We start from the raw sequence: 23,365 nt of genomic DNA on the forward strand, positions 1-23,365 counted from the left end.
ACCACACCAGCACCGTGATAGAGAGCACTGAGACCACACCAGCACCGAGATGGAGAGCACTGACACCACACCAGCACCGTGATAGAGAGCACTGACACTAGCACCAAGATAGAGAGCACTGAAACCAGCACCGAGATAGAGAGCACTATGCTTTCTATATGTGCAAGTATTTTATACGTGTATTACACCCTTATATACTGCACACCAAATAGTACACCTATACCAGTCCTTAAAAGGACCTTTGCAGACCTAGTAGCTAGTGATTTGCAGACTGTCCCTCAGTCCCTACACTGATAAAAGACAGCTGCAGAATCAGACAGCAATCAGCAGCACAGCAGTCAGCAGCAGTGCACCACAACTCTATATACTGTACACCTATACCAGTCCTTAAAAGGACCTTTGTGGACCTAGTAGCTAGTGATTTTCAGACTGTCCCTCAGTCCCTACACTGATAAAAGACAGCTGCAGAATCGGGCAGCAGTAAAGTATAATATTCTTTCTATATTTGGAAGAAAGTATATTATACGTGTACAAGCCTATATACTGTACACCTATACCAGTCCTTAAAAGGACCTTTGTGGACCTAATAGTAATAGCTAGTGATTAAACTGACTGTCCCTGCTCCACACAGCGTCCTTTCCCTACACTGACAAAAGACAGCTGCATAATCGGTCAGCAGTGCACTCAGCAATCACCAGCACAGCAGTCAGCAGCAGTGCACTGAACCCTATATACTGTACTACACCTATACCAAAAGGACTTTTGTGGACCTAATAGCTAGTGATTTGTGTCACTACAGTCTCTCCCTGCTCCACACAGTGTCCTGTCCCTACACTGACATAAGACAGAATGTAAAAGGGCCGCCAGATCAGGTCTATTTATAGGGTAGAGGGAATGTCCAATTGTCCATGTGCTGAAATGTCTCAATTGGCTGTCCTGTACCCCATGATGGATGTGTCATCATGGGTCAAAGTTCTTTTACAACGCATATGTCCGCCAGGCGAACAGCGCCAGAAGTCAGCCGGTTTGGCGAATCGCGAACGCACAAAATTCACCGCAAACCGACCGCCGGGTGAACCGTAAGACTAACCTCTAGTGGGGACACCTGGTGATGTAACTGGGTGGCACCGCCCCCTTCTGATGTCACATGATGGCAGAAGGGGGCAGGGCCTGGTATGGACTGGGGGGACCCTATGCCATTTTTTTCTTTATTTTTTAATTGCCGGGTCCCGGCAATTGTAACCAAAAGTAATTTTAAATGGGATTTTTTTCTTTAGAAATGCCAGTTTTGCTGTAGCACAGTGGTTCTCAACTCTGACCCCCAGGACCCACTAACAGGTCAGAATTTAGGTATTACCTTGGAGAGATGCAGACTAGAATGCTGCAATCACTTACCAGCAAATTATGTCACCTGTGATGTATTTCAGTTATCTTGCAAACCTGGCCTGTTAGTGGGTCCTGAGGACAGGAGTTGAGAATCACTGCTGTAGCATGTTCTGTATATGCTACAAATGCATCATTTTACAGGTACATAAAGGGAACCCCCTAGGCATGATATTTAAAATAATGTTTTCATCTTCATTGTTGCACTTTAAGCATCAATAAAATCACTGCTCCTGAAAAAAATGATTGTTTTAAGAAAAAAAATATATATACCCCTTTTATGACCAATCAATTACATATGAGCACTTTTGATTTTTGGGGTTCACTGTTCGGGTCAGAACATTTCGCCTGTTCGGGAGTTCTACTGAACGGGGGGGGGGGGGGGGGGTGTTCGACTGTTTGGCCCATCCCTATGTACAACTGACTAAGCTAAACAAGTGTCAAATATTAATGCATTTGTTAGCACTAATAAAAATACATACATAATATTTAGGGACAAAAATATATACACTGTATATACAGTATAAAGCATCAACTCCATGTAAAGAACTGCAGTATATTGTGGGTGCTGATTTGCTGATAGAAAATACAATATAAACAATAGTATCCTCTTTCAATTGATGGTCTCAAATTTCTTCTTAATATTACATTGTAGTTATTGACTAGCCACGTTATAATTTCTCTATGTATGCTCTAAGTTATGTACTATAGGTTATAGAAAGGTGAGTGAATAGTAAATTGCATTTCTTTCTGTTTTCTTCTTCAGCCTTAACCCTTACAGCTATGATGAGAACTGCCTAAACATTAGTGAAGATCACATTCCACTAGCTGCCTTGCCACTGCTGGCCATCTCCTCTCCTCAGTACCAAGATGCTGTTGCTATGGTGATCAGTCGAGCAAATCAAGTTTACAATGAATTCCTGAAGTCTCCAGACGGGGCTGACTTTAATGGACAGGTAGAATTCAATGGCACTTATATTGAACTCAATTTTTTAATGTGCATAGTATGTAACGGTTCTGTTTTTTGCAAGTCAGAATATACTAATGTTCTACCAGTGAGAGTTCATCTGTGAGTCTTCACTTAAGCTTGATACATGCTATCAGATTTAATGCTGATTTTTTCCTTCAGATTTACCAAAACCATATAATATGAGGTCAAACCTTAGGAGTTTCAATGTGTATGCAATCAGGCGGGCCCTTGCACTACATGGTTTTCGTAAATCTGAAGACAAAAATCAGCAGAAAAATCTGATAGTGTCTATGGGGCTTTAGTATTCCTGGGCCTGGGAAGGCTTCTTCAATGCAATCTCCAATGCATTTGGAGAATTTAGTCAAATATGACAATATTTGCCACAGAGTTATCAGAACGTTATCATAATCCCTCTGGGCCCAAAAACGTATCAGGGACCTTCTGCTTTTACCCCAAAAAGTACAGAAACATCTCTTGTGCTAATTCATTTTCATATCTATACAGGATATCTTACCAGCCCTTAGATGTGATGGCTGTCTTACTTTGTTTTTCTCATTTTCCTATTTTCACTTTGCAATCCTGCCAGGAAACACATACCCTGTACTAAGGAGACAATGTCTTCTCGCTAAACAATCAAGATAAAAAAGGAAGCCACACTCCAGAATTAATATTAATATTTATGAATCCATCCAATGCAGTCCAGCCCAACCTTCTTCCAATAGCCAATTTCACTCAAAAAAGTGTAATGCCGCGTACACACTGTTGGCCTTTCCGGCAAAAAAGGTTAGACGAAATCATTCCATCGGATATTCCGATCATGTGTGGGCTTCATGACTTTTTCTTTTCGAAAATTTTGACGAACCTAGAAATAGAACATGTTTTAAATCTTTCCAGGAAAACCGTTCGTCTGTATGCTATTCCGATGGACCAAAAACTACGCAAGGGCAGCTATTGGCTACTGGCTATTTAACTTCCTTTTTCTAGTCCCGTCGTACGCGTTCTACGTCACCGCATTCTAAACGATCAGACTTTGGTGTGATCGTGTGTACGCAAGTCCGTTTCATCTGAACTCCATTGGAACTCCATCAGAAAAACCATCAGAGTTTATTCTGATGGAAAAAACGGTCATGTGTACGAGGCATCAGTCACAAGGTGGAAGCATACAAATATTAGTCAAAACACTTGTGGCTTCATATCACTTCATACCACTAATATATTGTAGCCAGAGTATATCAGATATCCCCTCTCCTCATCTACATACATAACGCGAGGAGTTATGCCGCGTACACACGATCGAATTGTATGACGTACTTAGTCCGTCATACAATTCGGCGGACAATCCGGCGTACTTTCTACCGAACAGACTTGGCCACACACGGATACACAAACAGTCTGCCGAAAGCTTGCGCGATGACGTACAGCACGTACGACGGGACTAGAAATAGGAAGTCCAAGACACAGCAAAGCACCCTTTGGGCTCCTTCTGCTGACTTTGCGTTAGTGGAAGTTTGGTTAGAGACGATTCGCGCTTTTCAGACTTCAGCTTAATTCATCCGTTTTTGTTTTTTTTATTTATTCTCGAATTGGAATATTAATCATAGGATGAGGATGAATAAAGACATTTGTGATAACTCTGTGTGAATATAAGCAGCAAAGCAACTTCACTTTTCTTGCATTATGAAGAAGAAAAGAATGTGCTATATTAAAAAAACACAAAATTAGCAGCATGACGAATATGCTAGCTTCAATACGAACACTAGTTTTACAAGACAGAGCGCTTCCGCCCTGTAAATCCTTTCTGGGCATGCGCCATTCTTAGTCCGTCGGACTAGCATACTGACGACCGTATTGTCCGCTGAAACCAAAGTACGACGGAAAGATTGTTGTGCAAACCGAAATTCTTAGTACTCCGGACTGCACGCTGAAAAAGTCCGCTGAAGCCCACACACGAGCGGATTGTCCGTTGAAATGTGTTTCAACGGACTAAGTACGTCATACAATTCGACCGTGTGTACGCGGCATTACAGTGCCTTGAAAGTATTCATACCCCTTGCCATTTTCCACATTTTGTCATGTCACAGCCAACAACGTAAATGTATTTTATTGGGATTTTAGACCAACACAAAGTGGCACATAATTGTGAAAAAAGAATTATAAATGGTTTTCAATATTTTTTACAAATAAATATCTGAAAAGTGTGGTGTGCATTTGAGTCAATACTTTGTAGAACTGCCTTTCACTGCAATTACAGCTGCAAGTCTTTTTAGGTATGTCTCTACCAGCTTTGCAAATCTAGAGAGTTTATATTTTGCCCATTCTTCTTTGCAAAATAGCTCAAGCTCTGTCAGATTGGATGGAGAGTGTCTCTGAACAGCAATTTTCAATTGGATTTAGGTTTGGACTTTGACTGGGCCTTTAAAATAAATGAATATGCTTTGATCTAAACCATTCCATTGTAGCTCTGGCTGTATGCTTATGGTCGTTGTTCTGCTGGAAGGTGAACCTCCACCCCAGACTCAAGTCTTTTGCAGAAGCTAATAGGTTTTCTTCTAAGATTTCCCTGTATTTGGCTCCATCCATCTTCCCATCAACTCTGACCAGTTTCCCTGTCCCTGCTGAAGGCATCACCACAACATGATTCTGCCACCACCATGTTTTACGGTGGGGATGGTGTGTTCAGGGTGATGTGCAGTGTTAGTTTTCCACCACACATAGCTTTTTGCTTTTAGGCCAAAAAGTTTAATCTTGGTCTTATCTGATCAGGGCATCTTTTTCCACATGTTTGCTGTGTCCCCCACATGGCTTCTTGCAAACTGCAAAAGGGACTACTTATGGCTTTTATTTAACAATGGCTTTCTTCTTGCCACTCTTCCTTAAAGGCCAGATTTGTGGAGTGCACAACCAATAGTTGTCCTGTGGACAGATTCTCCCACCTGAGTTGTGGATCTTGGCTGCTTCTCCTTATCCATCCTGTCAATTTGAGTGGATGGCCATGTCTTGGTAGGTTTGCAGTTGTGATATACTCTTGCCATTTTTGGATGATCAATTGAACAGTGCTCTGTGAGATGTTCAAAGCGTGGGATATTTTTTTATAAACTAACCCTGCTTTAAACGTCTCCACAACTTTATCCCTGACTTGTCTGATGTGTTCCTTGGCTTTCATGATGCTGTTTGTTCACTAAGGTTCTCTAACAAACCTCTGAGGGCTTCATAGAACAGCTGTATTTATACTGAGATTAAATTACACTCAGGTGGACTCTATTTACTAATTAGGAGACTTCTGAAGACAATTAGTTTAGGGGTATCAGAGTAAAGGGGGCTAAATACAAATGCATGCCACACTTTTCAGATATTTATTTGTAAAAAAAAATTGAAAACCATTTATCATTTTACTTCCACTTCACAATTATGTGCCACTTTGTGTCGGTCTATCACATAAAATCCCAATAAAATAAATTTACGTTTTTGGTTGTAACATTACAAAATGTGGAACATTTCAAGGGATATTAATACTTTTCAATGCACTGTATGTAGGCCACAGAGCTGAACACCATGTTAACGGATAACATTCAGCAGAGTCAGGGAGCACAAGAAGTTTTCAACTCATTAAATTTCTGGTAGGATGAGCATTTTTTTTCACTTTTCAAACAGCTGCCAATGATATGTTTAACAGACCAAAAGGGAACAAATAAGAGAAGTCTATTGTCAGTGTTTACATATACTTTAAACTTTTAAAGCGACTGTAGAATAATTTTATTACAAAATGTATACATGAAAACTTTTCTAAACCTTTGTAAATTAATTGAGTTTCTGCATGAATGGCTCCTGCACATTTACATTTGCATACATTCATTAAGCAAATTGTATCCAAAATAAAGGTCCACTTAGTAAAAAAAAAAAAAATATGCATAACTCTAATGTCATGTACAGACCATCTGAATTTCTGACAACCAAACCATGGATTTATTTTCAACGGATGCTGGCTGAAACTTGTCTTGCATACACACGTTCGCACAAATGTTTTCGGAAATTCTGATTGGCAAGAATGCGCTGAAGTACAACGTGTACGATGGGACTAGAAAAGGGGAAGTTCAATAGCCAGTGTGGCGCTTCTGCTTGATTCTGAGAATTTTATGCGTTGGAATTGTGTACACACGAATAGATTTTGTTGTCGGAAAATTTGAGATCCAGTTCAATTGTAGCGCCGGCTCCTGAAGAGCATGCACTATGTTTTGTAAATTTCGTTTTTTTCCTAAAACCATAGTTGGGTCTTGGGGTTAATTTCACTAAATTGTGGTCTTGGAATCGGTTTGGCTGGGCTATACTATGTTCTGCCTGTTCATAGGTGTAGGTATCACCTTTGACAGGCATTGTAACGCAGTCTGGTTGGACGCCTTGGGTACCAATCTCTCTCTCTCTCTGAGCCAATCAGTGGGTGTGTTGTCTCGCTGTGTATTCCGGGAGAGGGTACTTAAGGTGCTGAGGTCACGTGGTTCTGGGATCCGGTCCAGAAGTATGTTCTGACCCCATGGTCCTGGTCCTCCTGACCAGCCCCCAGAGGCCCTCATAGCCTGTGGTGCGGATCCATCCGTTTCCGAGTCTCAGGACTGGCTAGTTCGAGGCGCAGTAACTGGAAGGAGGATTTCAAGGTGGTCCGGTGCCGTCTCGGGTTTGGAGAGGCCCAGCAACTGAAAACGCAACCAGGGGAGGACTCTTCAGAAGAGGGCCATGCACGAGGCTGGCTGCTTGGTAAGAGCCTGGAAGTTAAGCTGAAAGGACACAGAGTAAATCAGCATTCTTACGGTATCGCCAGACCGGCTGCAAGATACTGGTACTGTAAGAAAGTGCCTAATTTCATCCTTCAGTTACATCTAAGTTATTTGCTCATTTAAAGTTCTACAATCAAGTCTGTGGTAGAGACTTTGCTCATTTAAAGTTCTACAACCAAGTCTGTGGCAGAGACTATGCTAAGCTTAAATCACCTGACGGCTGCTAAATCCACAAACAGGGATTTATTCGGTAGTTGAAATATCCAGTTGCGAATGGCTATTCCCTGGATCATCTAGAGAGAGACATTTCAAGTGTCAGCAGTTCCAAAAGTACCTGAGCTTTCCTACCCATACCCTCTATTCCCAACTGTAGAGACTGTGTTCTGTTCAACATTTTATGCAAATAAAAATTCCTTAAAAGGGATTCAAGTGTCGGTCTCTGCAGTTTATTGGGCCATCAACCTCGGGAACCCCTAGACAAGAACGAGATGCAGAAGTTAAACGGTAAGGCCGCGTACACACGCACGGACTGTTCGCCCAACTTTGTCCGCTGAACAGTGTTTGGGCGGACAGTCCGCTCGTGTGTGGGCTTTCAACGGACAGTTTCAGCGGACAGTTTGACGAACAAGGTTTTTCGGAAATTCCATAAAACTGTCCGCTGAAACCTTGTTTCAGCGAACAGTCCGCCCGTGTGTAGGCTTGTTCGTCAAACTAAGTTCCGCGCATGCTCAGAAAGGATTTACACGCCGAAAGTTATAATGCAGTGTATAGGACGTCGTATTTTTCGTCCCGTCGTACGTGCCGTTCACGTCATCGCGCACGGTTTCAGCAAACTGTTCGTTCGTCGTGTGTGGCCATGTCCGTCCATGCTAATTTTGAGCTTACTGTTTGCCGAAACTGTTGGACGGACAAAGTTGGGCGAACAGTCCGCCCGTGTGTACGCGGCCTAAGCCCAGCAAAATCAGCCACTCCTTCGGGGGTCAGTGCTGCACAATTTTTTGTTGTTGTAAATTCCGACAGAAAATGTCCGATGGAGCCTACACACGGTCGGAATTTCCGACAACAAGCTCACATCGAACATTTGTTGTTGGAAATTCCGATCCTGTGTACATGGTATTAGATGATATCTTTAAAAGAGTGTAATTAGCCTCAAGAAGTCCACCTAATGCATTTAAATTATAATAAACTTACAAACATTACATAGAGTACATTAGAATAGGTTGTAGCAAAAAAAAAATAATATATATATATATATATATATATATATATATATATATATATATATATATATATATAAACTTAATCATAATGTCAAAATATTTCAAATATAATAACAAATCACTGGAACAAAAAAGATAAAGTATAAAGAGGAAAGTATATGGTATTTTACAACCTTCTTCTATTGCATTATGTTGATTAAGTCACGTTTTTGAGCTATATTGGCACTTTAAATTATTCCAAAGAAAGAAATGTAAGAAAACATAGTATTTATTAATGCTATCTTCATCATAAATGTGCTCAAATCAAGGTGTTTATTGTTCCATAAATTGAATAAGGCATTTCTTGGACATGCAAAGTTATTTTTCTAAGGTAATGAAATGCGATAAAGCGTTGTATCCTTCTTTTACTCTGGGAGTTGTTAAGATTTCCAAAGTTTGTTTACTGATAATTTCACTATGTCAATATAGAATTGACAATATACTGTATATTCAGCTGTGTTAAAATTTAGAATCTGGGTGTGAAAGAAAGATACTCGTTCATCTATATACAACTTTTTAAGTACATCTGATAAGATTTTAAATATGGAGTCACAGTATTCATTAAGTTTGGGACACATAAGTCACATACTGGATGTTGAAAAATACAAAAGTATGAGTTACATCACAGGAGTAATCTGAGTTTGCATCAATTAGTTTGTATTTGTTTTTGCTAAATATTTGTTCTTGGATCAATATAATATGACTGACTATCTTTTGTTTAGAAATCACTTTCTCCTAAATATTTAGACTGTTCTAATATCTTAACTACATTGCACAATATATCATATACATGTACTGTATATATAGTAGATACTATTTTTCTTTGGTTTTAAGAAGTTTAATGGAATTTTGATTCCTTCTTTCTCCAAAAGCATATAAGGAAAAGTATTTGTATCTTTTGAGTTTGGGTATTTTGACTAGTATATCTATTGAAAAAAAAATTATTTTGGTAAGATTACAGTTGTACAATTTTTAATAAATAGGTTCTGCCCAACCAATATTTTCCCCAATGTTCAAACATTTGTTCAATCTCTGTAGGCGATGATTTAAATTAACCACTTCCATTCAAGGCCTATTCTGGCACTTCTCTTCTACATGTAAACATCATAATTTTTTTGCTAGAAAATTATTCAGAACCCCAAAACATTATATATGTCTTTTAGCAGAGCCCCTGGGGAATATATTGGCGGTCATTTCAAATTTTAATGTCACACGGTATTTGCGCAGCAATTTTTCAACCGCGTTTTTTGGGAAAAAAAATGGTTTCATGAATTTAAAAAAAAGTAAGTAAAGTTAGCCCAATTTTTTGTATAATGAAAAAGACGATTTCATGCTGAGTAAATAGATACCTAACATGTCACACTTTTATACCAAACTTTGTTTTTTTTTGAACACTTTTATACCTAGTACAAGGAATGTACACATCCCTTGTAATAGGAATAGGGCATGACAGGTCCTCTTTATGGTGAGATGTGGGGTCTTTAAGACCCCACATCTCTCCTCTAGGCATAAAATACTGAGATAAAAAAAGATCTTGGCCTTTTCAGTCATGTGCACTGCAGTGTTTATATCTGCCGGGCTGAACGTAGCATCATAACGTCACACCCGGGCCTCCGAAGGTCATGGACTGCCGGAGATGATCTGGTCAACAGTTTTCTCTATGATTAACTTCCACCACCAACGGATTCCTTCTCCGCCTCACTGATCGCACAGGCGATCCAGTAGAAGTACCGGAGGGTGGAACCTCCTGTAGGAACAATCAAGTGGGTGAACAGCCACAATGATTGTTCTTATGGTGCAAGGAATTACCGGCTGAAAAGAATGATACCTGAATGATGCCTGCAGCTGTAGGCATCATTCAGATATTTCCACTCAAAATCCAGGATGTCATATGAGGGCCTTGGGCTGGAGTTGGTTAAAAATCATATAGGTTATCCACTCTAAATCATAAAAATTACAAACGAGAAGCCACTTAAGCAATCTGTGACACATAAAACAAAAAATTGTGATAAATAAATGAAACCGCTAAAAAAAATTTAACTCAATGTAAAAGCACAAAAATGAATCAATATATTGACATCAGTCTGGCTGCAGCCATTTTAACTGTGGGCAGCTGAAGCTGCTGCTTGTTCACTTCCTGGATTTACACAGACACACAGAGGCACACCTCCAGCTCTGCAGCTCTCATTGGCCCTCTAATGACTCATTGCTTGATGTCATTATATTGATTCATTTTTGTGTTTTTACATTATTGAGTTACATTTTTTAGTGCTGCTTCATTTATTTATCACAATTATTTCAATTAGATTTAAAATAATTTTTTTCTGTGTTTTTCATAAGGAACATTATTAATGATTGAGAAAAATATGCTATAAAACCTGAAATCTTACTGAAATTCTCTATCTCGTTCATTAAGTTGGGCATTAATCATAATGACTGAGTTATGAAATGTTGTGACACGTAGACTGAAAAGTAAGAGACCGTCAGAGAAAGCTGCTATTTTGTATTCTTTGTTGCTACAGTTCATGCCATGGATAGCATGACTTTCTAAATTTTGATATGGTAGTGTTGCCATAACTGAAATAAAAAGAGGAAAATGGCACCCTTGTATTACCCAATGTGTATTTTAAAGTTTTCTGTATAAGGGCATCCTGATTTTGGCACTTGGATTTTGGATATCATTTTTAAGAGAGCCAATTTTATTTTTCTAAAGATGTCACGGTCAAATGCTTTTTCTGCATCTATCATTACTAATAAGGATTCTGGTATTTTGGTTTGAAGTGTGGCTGAGTTGTGAGGTGAAGGTACCCCAAGTTTTTTTACTGAAAATCTGATGTTGTGACCTACAGTGGTGCTCATAAGTTTACATACCCTGGCAGAATTTGTGATTTCTTGGCCATTTTTCAGAGAATAGAAGAGTGATAACACAAAAACTTTTCTTTCACCCATAGTCAGTATTTGGCTGAAGCCATTTATTATCAATCAACTGTGTTTAATCTTTTTAAATCATAATGACAACAGAAACTACCCAAATGACCCTGATCAAAAGTTTACATACCCTGGTGATTTTGGCCTGATAACATGCACACAAATTGACATAAAAGGGGTTTAAATGGCCATTAAAAGGTAACCATCCTCACCTGTGATCCATTTGCTTGTAGTTAGTGTGCATGTATAAAAGGCCAATGCATTTCTGGACTCCTGACAGACCCTTGCATCTTTCATCCAGTGCTGCACTGATGTTTCTGGATTCTGAGTCATGGAAAAAGCAAAATAATTGTCAGAGGATCTGCGGGAAAGGGTAGTTGAACTGTATAAAACAGAAAAGGGATATAAAAAGATATCCAAGGAATTGAGAATGACAATCAGCAGTGTTCAAACTATAATCAAGAAGTGGAAAATTAGGGGTTCTGTTGAAACCAAACCACGGTCAGGTAAACCAACTAAAATTTCAGCCACACTGCCAGGAAAATTGTTTGGGATACAAAAAAACACCCACAAATAACTTCAGGTGAAATACAGGACTCTTTGAAAACATATGATGTGGCTGTTTCAAGATGCATAATAAGGAGGCACTTAAAGAAAGATGGGCTGCATGGTCGAGTCGCTAGAAGAAAGCTATTGCTACGCAAATGCCACAAAGTATCCCACTTACAATACGCAAAACAGCACAGAGACAAGCCTCAAACCTTCTGTCACAAAGTCATTTGGAGCGATGAGACCAAAATTGAGCTTTTTGGCCACAACCGTAAATGTTACATTTGGAGAGGAGTCAACAAGGTCTATGATGAAAGGTACAGAGGTAAATCGCTGATGTTTTGGGGATGTGTGAGCTACAAAGGCACAGGAAACTTGGTCAAAATTGTTGGCAAGATGAATGCAGTATGTTATCAAAAAATACTGGAGGAACATTTGCATTCATCAGCCAGGAAGCAGCTTATGGGACGTACTTGGACATTCCAACATGACAATCATCCAAAACACAAGGCCAAGTCGACTTGTCATTGGCTACAGCAGAATAAAATGAAGGTTCTGCAGTGGCCATCTCAGTCTCCTCTCCACTCTGGGGAGATCTCAAACGTGCAGTTCATGCAAGACAGTCCAAGAATTTACAGGAACTGGAGACTTTTTGCCAAGAGGAATGAGCAGCTTTACCATCTGAGAAGATAAAGAGCCTCATCCACAAATACCACAAAAGACTTCAAGCTGTCATTGATGATAAAGGGGGAAATACATGGTATTAAGGGGTGTGTAAACTTTTGATCAGGGTAATTTGGGTAGTTTCTGTTGCTATTTTGATTTAAAAAGAGTAAACACAGTTGAATGAAAATGAATGGCTTCAGCCAAACACTAACCATGAGTGAAAGAAACATTTTTTGTGTTATCATTCATATTATCTGAAAATTGGCCAAGAAATCAAATTCTACCAGTGTATGTAAACCTATGAGCACAACTATATACGCCAACCAAATTTCAGAGGACCTTGAAGGAATTATAGGCATTCGTAAAGTGAGAAAGCAAACAAAGCTAAGATTTTTTGAAGAACCTGTGTTCATCAACCCATATTAAGTAAAAACTTTTACAGATGGAGAAAAATATGTTTCTGTTATTGTTTTTACAGCAAGAGTGCACTGTGCAAAGATGGAGGTAAAAAGATACACTTCTGTTAAATCTGGTGACCATCTACATGATGTCCACAGATATCAACATGTATACATCTCTACAAGTAAATTGTGGTGGTTTCTTAAGGACCTCTTTCCATGTCACTTAATATAAGTCACCTAATATCAGTCATTACATCTTTGTTTATATTCTTGTTTTCATATTTTCTAATGTTTCTTCGTTTTTGACAAGTTACATTAATTTTTCATGTCTTTTTTTTACTTCTATGGCACTGATATTGTTCTTATTTCCCAATTCAGTACAATCTTTCTTTTTAATTTTTTTAAGAGTAATGTTTTTTATTTATATGTGTTTGTACATCAGGGATATGCAATTAGCGGACCTCCAGCTGCTGCAAAACTACAAGTCCCATCATGCCTCTGACTCTGGGTGTCATGCTTGTGGTTGTCAGAGTCTTGCTATGCCTCATGGGAATTGTAGTTCTGCAACAGCTGGAGGTCCGCTAATTGCATATCCCTGGTGTACATGTATTTTTTCAATGCTACATGTTAGACTTGTGCACAATGGAAAATTTTGTTTAGTTTCGGTTCATTGTCATTCGTAAAATACATAATTTCGTTCTGTTATATTCGTTATGTTACGTTAATACGTTTTCGGATAATTCGTTATTATTCGTAGAGTGTCGAATTCATTCGTTCGTATTCGTTGAAATTCAAAATTTATGTATGTATAGACATTCGTAGTGATTCGTAGTTTGGAAAGTCGTTTGTTTATTGAATCTTTTAACACACACAATGACAATGTCTCTTCTCCTCGGCTCAAATACAATACAACACCCTTCTAACTTAGTTCTCAGGAATGCACTTTGCCAGTAATCCAACCTCTGACACAAAATTAATTAGCTGATTGGACTATAAGATTTACTTTAAGCTGACCTTTTGTTTCATTGGATCTTTAAAGAATTACCAAATTCATTTGAATTCATTCGTTATATTTCTTTCGTATTCGTTGTTATTCGTTATTTTTTTTATTCGGACATTCGGATGCATTGATTCGTAGTTTGGAAAGTCGTTTGTTAATTGAATCTTTTAACACACACAATGACAACGTCTCTTCTCCTCGGCTCAAATACAATACAACACCCTTCTAACTCAGTTCTCAGGAATGCACTTTGCCAGTAATCCAACCTCTGACACAAAATTAATTAGCTGATTGGACTATAAGATTTACTTTAAGCTGACCTTTTGTTTCATTGGATCTTTAAAGAATTACCAAATTCATTTGAATTCATTCGAATTCATTCGTTATATTTCTTTCGTATTCGTTGTTATTCGATATTTTTTTATTCGGATGCATCCGAATGTCCGAAAGATGTAAAATTCGGCCGAATTTAGATTCGTTACGAAACGAATTGCACAAGCCTACTACATGTGTGTGCACATGGGAATTGTTGCGCATGGATATGTATGTGTATATGTTTATGTGCATGTGTATAGACATGTGTTTAATATTCTGTGCATATATTATTCATTCCATCTTCTTCTTAGTACATATTTTCACACATATATATATATATATATATATATATATATATATATATATATATATATATATATTGTTATATATTTTTTATATATATTTTTATATATTTGTTTTTATTTGCTTTTATTTTATTGTATTTTTGTTTTTATTTTTATTTTTTGATTTCTATACATATTTATCATTTTTTGTTTTCATATATATTTTTCCGCATAATGTGTATCTATCAGTTTTTAATCAATTCATTCATTCTGTAACCATCCCTATACAAGTGTGAGCACAGGGCATATGTAAATGTCATGTGTCCCCCCCAGTCAAACCGTTATTTATGTATTTATTGGTGGAATTTAATATAGGAAGTAAGACAGTGGTGAAGAAGCAGTATGTATAGTTTACATTGTAGGGTTGTGAGGGCTTAAATGGTATATTCCAGACTGGCAATCTCTGCCCCTTCCCCTTCCCCTGCGATGAGTTTAAATATTGTTGTTGCCAGTATTACTGTGACTTTGATAAAGTGCATGCACGCAAAACATGTCAGTCACAGCAACCAAGGCTTACAGTTCACCACCCTTAAACAAGACTCCTGTCCCTTCACATTTTGCGTCATCAAGTGCGCCCAGATCTTCGAGGCTCTGCTCGGTTTCCCCGGCTCCACCGCTCGATTGTGGATCACGCTGTCTACATCCAGTTATTTGGTACAACCTTCCATCTTGCATACCTATGGAGCTCAGTCTCCTGAGTACTGCCATTGGGCTCTGTACTACCCTTTCTCCACCGGGCTGCCATCGTTGGCCTTGCAGGTTCAGGTATTTACCTTACACTTCTCATCAGCAAGCCACCTGGAGTAGTCCTTCTTCCCTCTACCAAGTTTTATTATCGCGTGGTACTTTTTTCGCCTTTTAAATTACCATTTTAAACATGTCTTCATTTTTGATGTTTTATGCCATATGACTATTTTCTGCATTTGTTTTTATATCTCACAGTCATATACCAGACTGTGTAGAGACTGTTCATCTTTATAGTGCAATACATCATTTTAGATCCATCTACCAGCTTAGATGTTCTTTATATAACTTATGAGCCTACCCATGGAGCACTGCTTCATAGTTTTTTGTTTCTATCAAAGTCTCTGTTTGCACAATGTATAGGAGAAAAACATTTGACATGAATGGTGTTCATGTTATTCCCCCACGTCAGAAACCCTTGCGCATCAAAAAATATGGCTGCATGACTCCAATTTTCAAAAGGCCAAATGGATGAGCTGCACACTTCTAGGAAAATCGCCCTGTGGATAGATGGGAAAAAAGTTAAACTTTTGCATTATTGCAGTAATAGTTTCTAAAATCACATTGCCTAATTTCACAGTTTTATGTAATTAGTCGAACAGCTTAAAGGCCCATTCCTGCTTCCCCCTAGTCCTCCCCCATGCATTTATTTGTTTACAAATGTCAGTTATACAAATGTATTTTATATTATCAGTTTTTTGGTGCAGATACATGATGCACCTAGTCCAATAGCAACCGTGCCACCTAGATCTTTTACAGGAATCACTTGGGACAGAAAGTGAAGGAAAATAAACATAAATAAAACCCTGACAGGAGCGTTAACTCTGCCTCAGTGAGTGTATGTAAAATATAGGAGGAAACATTTGTATGTTTATATTATACCAAGTGTATAACCTTTATTTGTATTTTAGATTTTTTTTGGGAGGGAGATACGTACAAATAAGGTGTAGATTAGATGCTTGGTGCACAACTTTTTTTTCTAGGTGCTTACAAACAGCTAGCTAAGAACAACAGAAAACACTTTCAGAAAAAAAATCTTTTCAGCAGGGACGTGCAGTCAGGGGAGGCAGGTGAGGCAGAGCTTCACCTGCCATAAACATAAAAAACAAAAAACAAAAACAAAGCAAAAAAACTTGCCACATGACTTGCCACAAGTTGCATATTGTCACTTGTCTGCCACCAGATGCGGATTGCTACTTGCCAGGTCGCCTTCCACCAGATGCAGATTGTGACTTGCTACATCGCCTGCCACATGTTGCGGATTGTCATTTGCCATGTCACCTGCCACATGTTGTGGATTGTCACTTGCCACGTCGCATGCGTCATGTTGCGGATTGTCACTTGCCACGTCACCTGCCACACATTGTGGATTGGCACTTGCCACATCACCTGCCACACATTTCGGATTGTCACTTGCCTGCTACAAGGTGTGGATTGTCACTTGCTATGTCACTTGTCTGCTACAAGATGCGGATTGTCACCATTTACTGTGTCCCAGAGTGAAGGCAGGCAGCAGAGAGATGATGTAATCTGTCTGGTGCCCGCGGTGCACAGTAAGGGTGTAACTGCAGCGATGTAGGGTGGGCGGTAAGAGATGATGTAATCTCTCTGCTCCCCCGCCGCCAGCCCACTGACTGGCCTGCCCGGCTGCTCACCTGCCGACTTACCTGTTCGCCTGCTCATGCGCCGACCCGCTAACTGGCCTGCCCGCTTGCTCACCCGCTGACTGGCCTGTTCGCCCGCTCACCCACCAGCCCCCTGATTGGTCTGCCCGCTCACCCGCCAATCCATCACACATTTTTCTAGGGGGTGCGATCCCCCTGGATCCGCCCCTGGTGCATGTAATTTAGGCCAATGTAGGTACAACTGCATTCCTTTCAATGGGTTAATTTGAGAGTACACTCAGCTCATTGACACCTGTTAGCACAAAGTATGTGTAAAGGACACACCCTTGCCTCAACTCCATTTATGCAAACCCTGAAGAATAAATATGCAAAATTCCATTAATTAAACCCACAAGTGCTTTTTTTTTAATTACTGTCTTTCTTTTATACTGTCTTTTCAAAACAACAAATGTAATCATATAGGGGTTGAATGAAAGAATTTGTGTATATTGCAACACTTTTTGTAGAAAGCTGACAGTCTTGCACTTAGCTTTATAAAGGGCTAGACATGGTTCCGATACTTTGCTGTGTGAAAAAGGAGCTTGACTGTTTTGTACTGCCATGATTTTGCAATAAAGTGAAAATGTTGTTAATACAAAGACTTGTGTGAGGATGAACTACATTTTTGCATACTTGAAGATACTCCAAGTTACCAAACACACTTGGTAATGTCCCAAAAAGAGGGACATTTGTGACAACAGAGTAGCAGAGGGATTTTGTTCTGAAATAGACAGCTGGGAGCATTGCAACCTATTTGCAACTCAAAATATCAGCATGGGTGCTAGAACTAATAGTTCTACAAAACCTAGAACTCTCTATATCTATATCTATATCTATATCTATATCTATATCTATATCTATATCTATATATATATATATATATATATATATATATATCCTTTTTGGTGTTGGGTGGAATAAAAAATTGGATGAGGGCCCACCTTTGCCTTAAAAGGGCCCTGGCCATCAGAATTCTTTGTTGGCAATTTGGCAGATATGTGATGGCCAGAATATATTTTAGATATTAAACAATGCATTATAAACGCTGGCACTGGACTGACTAGTATTGGTATCAAACGGCACTTTTTTTTTTGGCTGTGGCAATTAAGATGTTAATTATACCAATAGCAGTACAGCAGTAGTCTCTGTACTACTTTGTACCTAATTGCTGAACTGCATGTACGCTCTACGTGTATCTAACTGATCCCTGATATTATTTATATTTGTGTGCGTATATACATATGTATATATATATGTATATATATATATATATATATATATGTATGTGTGTGTGTGTGTATATATATATATATATATATATATATATATATATATATATATATATATATATACACTCACAAAAGTGAGTACACCCCCACATTTTTGTAAATATTTTATTATATCTTTTCAGGTGACAACACTGAAGAAATTACACTTTGCTACAATGTAGTAGTGAGTGTGCAGCTTGTATAACAGTTTAAATGTGCTGTCCACTCAAAATAACTCAACACACAACCATTAGTGTCTAAACCGCTGGCAAAATAAGTGAGTACACCCCTAAGTGAAAATGTCCAAATCAGGCCCAATTAGCCATTTTCTGTCCCCGATGTCATGTGACTTGTTAGTTTTACAAAGTCTCAGGTGTGTTAAATTTGGTGTTATCACTCTCGGTCTCATATACTATTCACTGGGAGTTCACCTCATGGCAAAAAACTCTCTGTAGATCTGAAAAAAAGAATTGTTGCTCTACATAAAGATGGCCTAGGCTATAAGAAGATTGCCAAGGCCCTGAAACTGAGCTGCGGCATGGTGGCCAAGACCATACAGCGCTTTAAAAAGGACAGGTTCCACTCAGAACAGGCCTCACTATGGTCGACCAAAGAAGTTGAGTGCATGTGCTCAGCGTCATAGCCAGAGGTTATCTTTGGGAAATAGACGTATGAGTGCTGCCAGCATTTCTGCCGAGCTTCAAGGGGTGGGGGGTCAGCCTGTCAGTGCCCAGACCATACGCCGCACACTGTATCAAATTAGTCTGTGTGGCTGCCATTCCAGAAGGAAGCCTCTTCTAAAGATGATGCAAAAGAAAGCCCACAAGCATTTTGCTGACAAGCAGACTAAGGACATGGATTACAAGAACCATGTCCTGTGGTCTGATAAGACCAAGATAAACTTATTTGGTTCAGATAGTGTCAAAACTGTGTGGCAGCAACCAGGTGAGGAGTACAAAGACATGTGTGTCTTGCCTATAGTCAAGCAAGGTGGTGGGAGTGTCATGGTCTGGGGCTGCATGAGTGCTGCCAGGACTAGGGAGCTTCAGTTTATGGAGGGAACCATGAATGCCAACACGTACTGTGCTGAAGCAGAGCATGATTCCCTCCTTTTGGAGACTGGGCTGCAGGGCAGTATTCCAACATGTTAACGACCCCAAACACACCTCCAAGACAATGATTGCCTTGCTAAAGAAGCTGAGGGTAAAGGTAATGGACTGGGCAAGCATGTCTCCAGACCTTAAACCTATTGAGCATCTGTAGGGCATCTGCAGAAGGTGGAGGAGCGCAAGATCTCTAACATGCACCAGCTCCGTAATGTCGTCATGAAGGACTGGAAGAGGACTCCAGTGGCAACCTGTGGAGTTCTGATGAACTTCATGTCCAAGAGGGTTACGACAGTGCTGGAAAATAATGGTGGCCACGCAAAATATTGACACTTTAGACCCAATTTGGACGTTTTTGTGTGGCTGTGTTGAGTTATTTTGAGGGGGCAGCAAATTTACACTGTTATACAAGCTGTACACTTACTACTTTATGTAGCACTGACCCCCGAAGGAGCTACTGGTTTTATTGGGCTTATCGTTACCTTCTTGACCTCATCTCCGTCTAGGGTTTCCTGTGGTAAATGGCCCAAAGAAATGTAGAAACTGACACTGGATCTTCTTTTGGATTATTTAATTGAAATATAAACAAGATCTCTCAGTCTAGGATAGGTTATGAGGAAGTTCAGGTACTTTTGGACTGCAAAAATAGAAATTGTCTTATAGAAAAAATCCAGAAAATAACCATTTCACAGCTGGATTCTCACAACCCCCGGATAGACCTCCTCTCACTAGGCCTATCAGCCGGTAGGGCATTAAGTAAAGTCTCTGCAACAGACTTGAGCGTGAAATATTTGAGAAAAGTCTCTGTCACAGACTTGAGCGCAACCAAGGGACATAGACAAACTTATAGAGCCATCATACGGTACTAGTATCTCTCAGCCGGTCCGGCGATACTGTATGAGTATAGATCCATGGAATGTCCTTCAACTGAGCTTCCAGGCTCCTTCAGAGAAGCCAGCCTTGTGCACGACCTTCTCCCGAAGAGTCCTCCCCTGGATGCTTCTCTAGTTGCTGGGCCTCTCCTTAGATGAGACGGTACCAAACCACCTTTGAATCCTCAGGCCTCGATATCTATTTAGGCCTGTCCCTGCAGTTACTTTGCCTAGGGCTATCCAGACCTGAGACTTGGAATTGCATGGATCTGCACCCCAGGCCAGGAGGGCCATGGGGGCTGATCAGGACCAAACATACAGAAAATATCTTCTGGACCGGAACTCCAAAGCACATGATGTCAGTAACTTAAATGCCACCTTCAGAATGCACAGCAGGAGAACACTCCCACTGGGCTGATTCAGAGAAAACGTGGCACTCAGTGCACCCAGATAAACTGCGTTCTACCACTTGCCGGCGGTGACAGCGACACCTGCGGCCAAGGAGTGCAATCCAGCCAGAATGGTACTGAAACCATAATTTAGCAAAATTAGCTCTAAAACCCAACTGTGGTTTCAGGAATATTAATTTTCAAAAACATATAGCGCATGTGTCAGGTCACCTGAGACCAGGTGACAGATGCACTCCATAGGAGTTGGAAGTGCACCACTAGGTAGTGGACCTTAGGACTGACTGCTGCGGATTGTACCCAGGGAGATTCAGGACACAGGTCTACAGGATCACTAACACAGATCCCAATGGGAGCTGAAGCATAGATTCCCCACGGCACGGTGTCTAAGAGCCAGCGGGTGTTCGCCATTGCCTCCAGTGGTGAGGATGGACTTTGCTGCAGTCTGGCTCCAGGTCGCGGCCCCTAGGGTCTCACAGCTCACTCTCACAGTAGACTACATGAGAAGGAAGCAGCAGGCTGGAACGACAAGGATGGTAAGTGGATACGGCAGAGGTCAGGGCAACTATCAGACAGGAACAATAGAGTACACGCCAAAGGTTCAGGGTCACAGGCAGACAGGAATGGTCAGGGACATGCAAAAGGTCAAGGTCACAAGCAGACAGGAATCGTTGAGAACACACCAAGGTCAGTAACAGAGTCAAACATAGAGCACACGGCAAGCAGGAACCAGGAAGCCAAACACACAATGAATACACAATGGTTGATCAGCACTGTTGGCTTGCAGTGCACAGGTTAATATAGGGTTCCCTAATAGGGCCTGGGGTGGAGCCATGCTTAGAGGAGAGGTTATAAAAACCACCAGGTGGAAGTGGCTGGCCTCTTAGTCAGAACACATGAGGGGAGGTAAGCAACCAGAGGAAGATCACTGCATAACCATGATAGTACCCTCCCTCTTACGAGGCCTCCCCGTCTGGGTCCAGGCTTAAAGGGAAACTCCAGATGGAACCTCCTCAACAGACGAGGAGCAAAGACCTCAGATGCAGTGATCCAAGACCTCACCTCAGGGCCAAACCCTTTCCAATGTACAAGGTACTGAAGAATGCCTTTACGGAGCCAGGAATCCAAAACTTGACTAACCTCGTATTTTAGATTATCCTCAGAGACCAGAACCGAGGTAGGGAGAGGAGAGGAGGACTTGAGGACTAAAGGCTTTTTAGGAATGGGTAAGGGCATGAGAAGATCAGGAGTCTGAGCAGGGTCCCCCAGACCCTTAAAGATGAGCTGGACATCCAGCACAGGACCACCAGACTGGGCAGGGCTCAGTGGATCCCTGAGGTCAGGTTGGTTAGAAGGTGACATGTCACAAGAGTCAAGCTGGATAGCTGAAACACAAACAGAAAGCAGAGAGCCCTGAGAAAAAGACTGAAAACCCCACCTGGCCGAATGAGGCAGTCTATCCAAAGGATGGATATAGCCTCTTAAACGGGTTTGAATGGACATAGTAGAAGTAGGGTGAGGCCAGGTTACAGAAGGTCCTGAACAAGAAACAGGAAGCTCATTGGGCATGGGCTGGACTGGTGTAGAGGCTGACTGAATAGTATTGTCAGGTGTAGCGACCATCTCAATCGCATCACAGGGCATAGCGACTCTGGAACTTGCAGACAAGGGCAGAGGTCAGGGCAACTAGCAGACAGGAACAACAGAGTACATGCAAAAGGTCAAGTTCACAAGCAGACAGGAATCGTTGAGAACACACCAAGGTCGGTAACAGAGTCAAACATAGAGCACACGGCAAGCAGGAACCAGGAAGCCAAACACACAATGAATACACAATAGTTGATCAGCACTGTTGGCTTGCCGTGCACAGGTTAATATAGGGTTCCCTAATAGGGCCTGGGGTGGAGCCATGCTTAGAGGAGAGGTTATAAAAACCACCAGGTGGAAGTGGCTGGTCTCTTAGTCAAAACACTTGAGGGGAGGTAAGCAACCAGAGAAAGATCACTGCATAACCATGACAGCATGCTCGTCAGGAGCTGGCGCTACATTTACATTGTAGCACAGTGTAATTTCTTCAGTGTTGTCACATGAAAAGATATAATAAAATATTTACAAAAATGTGAGGGGTGTACTCACTTTTGTGAGATACTGTATATATGTGTGTGTTAGACTCATATGGACTGTGTTGGGCTTATGCTCCCACACAGTCCATATGAGTCTAACACATTGCTCTCCATTGCTTTGAGCATGCTGTATTATTTTTCTATGTGACGTCTGCAAGTCTAGTCTGCATGTATCATACCGTTACCTACATCATTTCTATAAATGCAGCTGTCAGACATATTTTGGATAAATATTTTCAGCTGAGGTCAAGTCATTGTCTGTAAAGCTATTCCACTCTCCTCAGATCATTGACTTAATCCCAACTCTGATAAAACAGATCCAAGCTGCTCATCTCTAATTAGGTTCACCATCTGTTTGTCTGGGAATAACGGTGCTGGAGTGCACTTTTGTGTTCACTGTATACGAACATTGGAAATAACTAAATTGGTATTAAAGGGACCTTTTCTTGACAGAACTTACTTGTGGAAGAAATAGTGATAATCTTCAAATAACAGCCAGCACTTAAAGCTGAACTCTTGTCAAATACAAAATTGTGCTTAAGGCCAGGTTCACACTGCTGCGAACGGGAGATCCGGACGTAATTCGCACCGCACTGC

At 40.5% G+C, this 23,365-nt stretch overlaps 1 protein-coding gene across 2 annotated transcripts in view; it reads left to right on the forward strand.

The window, feature by feature from the left end:
* PITPNM3 (PITPNM family member 3) overlaps positions 1-23,365 on the forward strand; it is a 904,027-nt gene that overhangs the window by 676,141 nt on the left and 204,521 nt on the right. For both annotated transcript variants that reach the window (XM_077480456.1, XM_077480457.1), the window contains one exon: positions 2,150-2,339. In XM_077480456.1, coding sequence (XP_077336582.1) covers positions 2,150-2,339 — 190 coding nt within the window. The remainder of the gene's footprint in view (positions 1-2,149; positions 2,340-23,365) is intronic.

The sequence above is a fragment of the Lithobates pipiens genome, unplaced genomic scaffold (assembly GCF_037356315.1).
Source record: "Lithobates pipiens isolate NorthernLeopardFrog02 unplaced genomic scaffold, aLitPip1_a1.2 Scaffold_16, whole genome shotgun sequence".
NCBI classification, from domain to species: domain Eukaryota; kingdom Metazoa; phylum Chordata; class Amphibia; order Anura; family Ranidae; genus Lithobates; species Lithobates pipiens.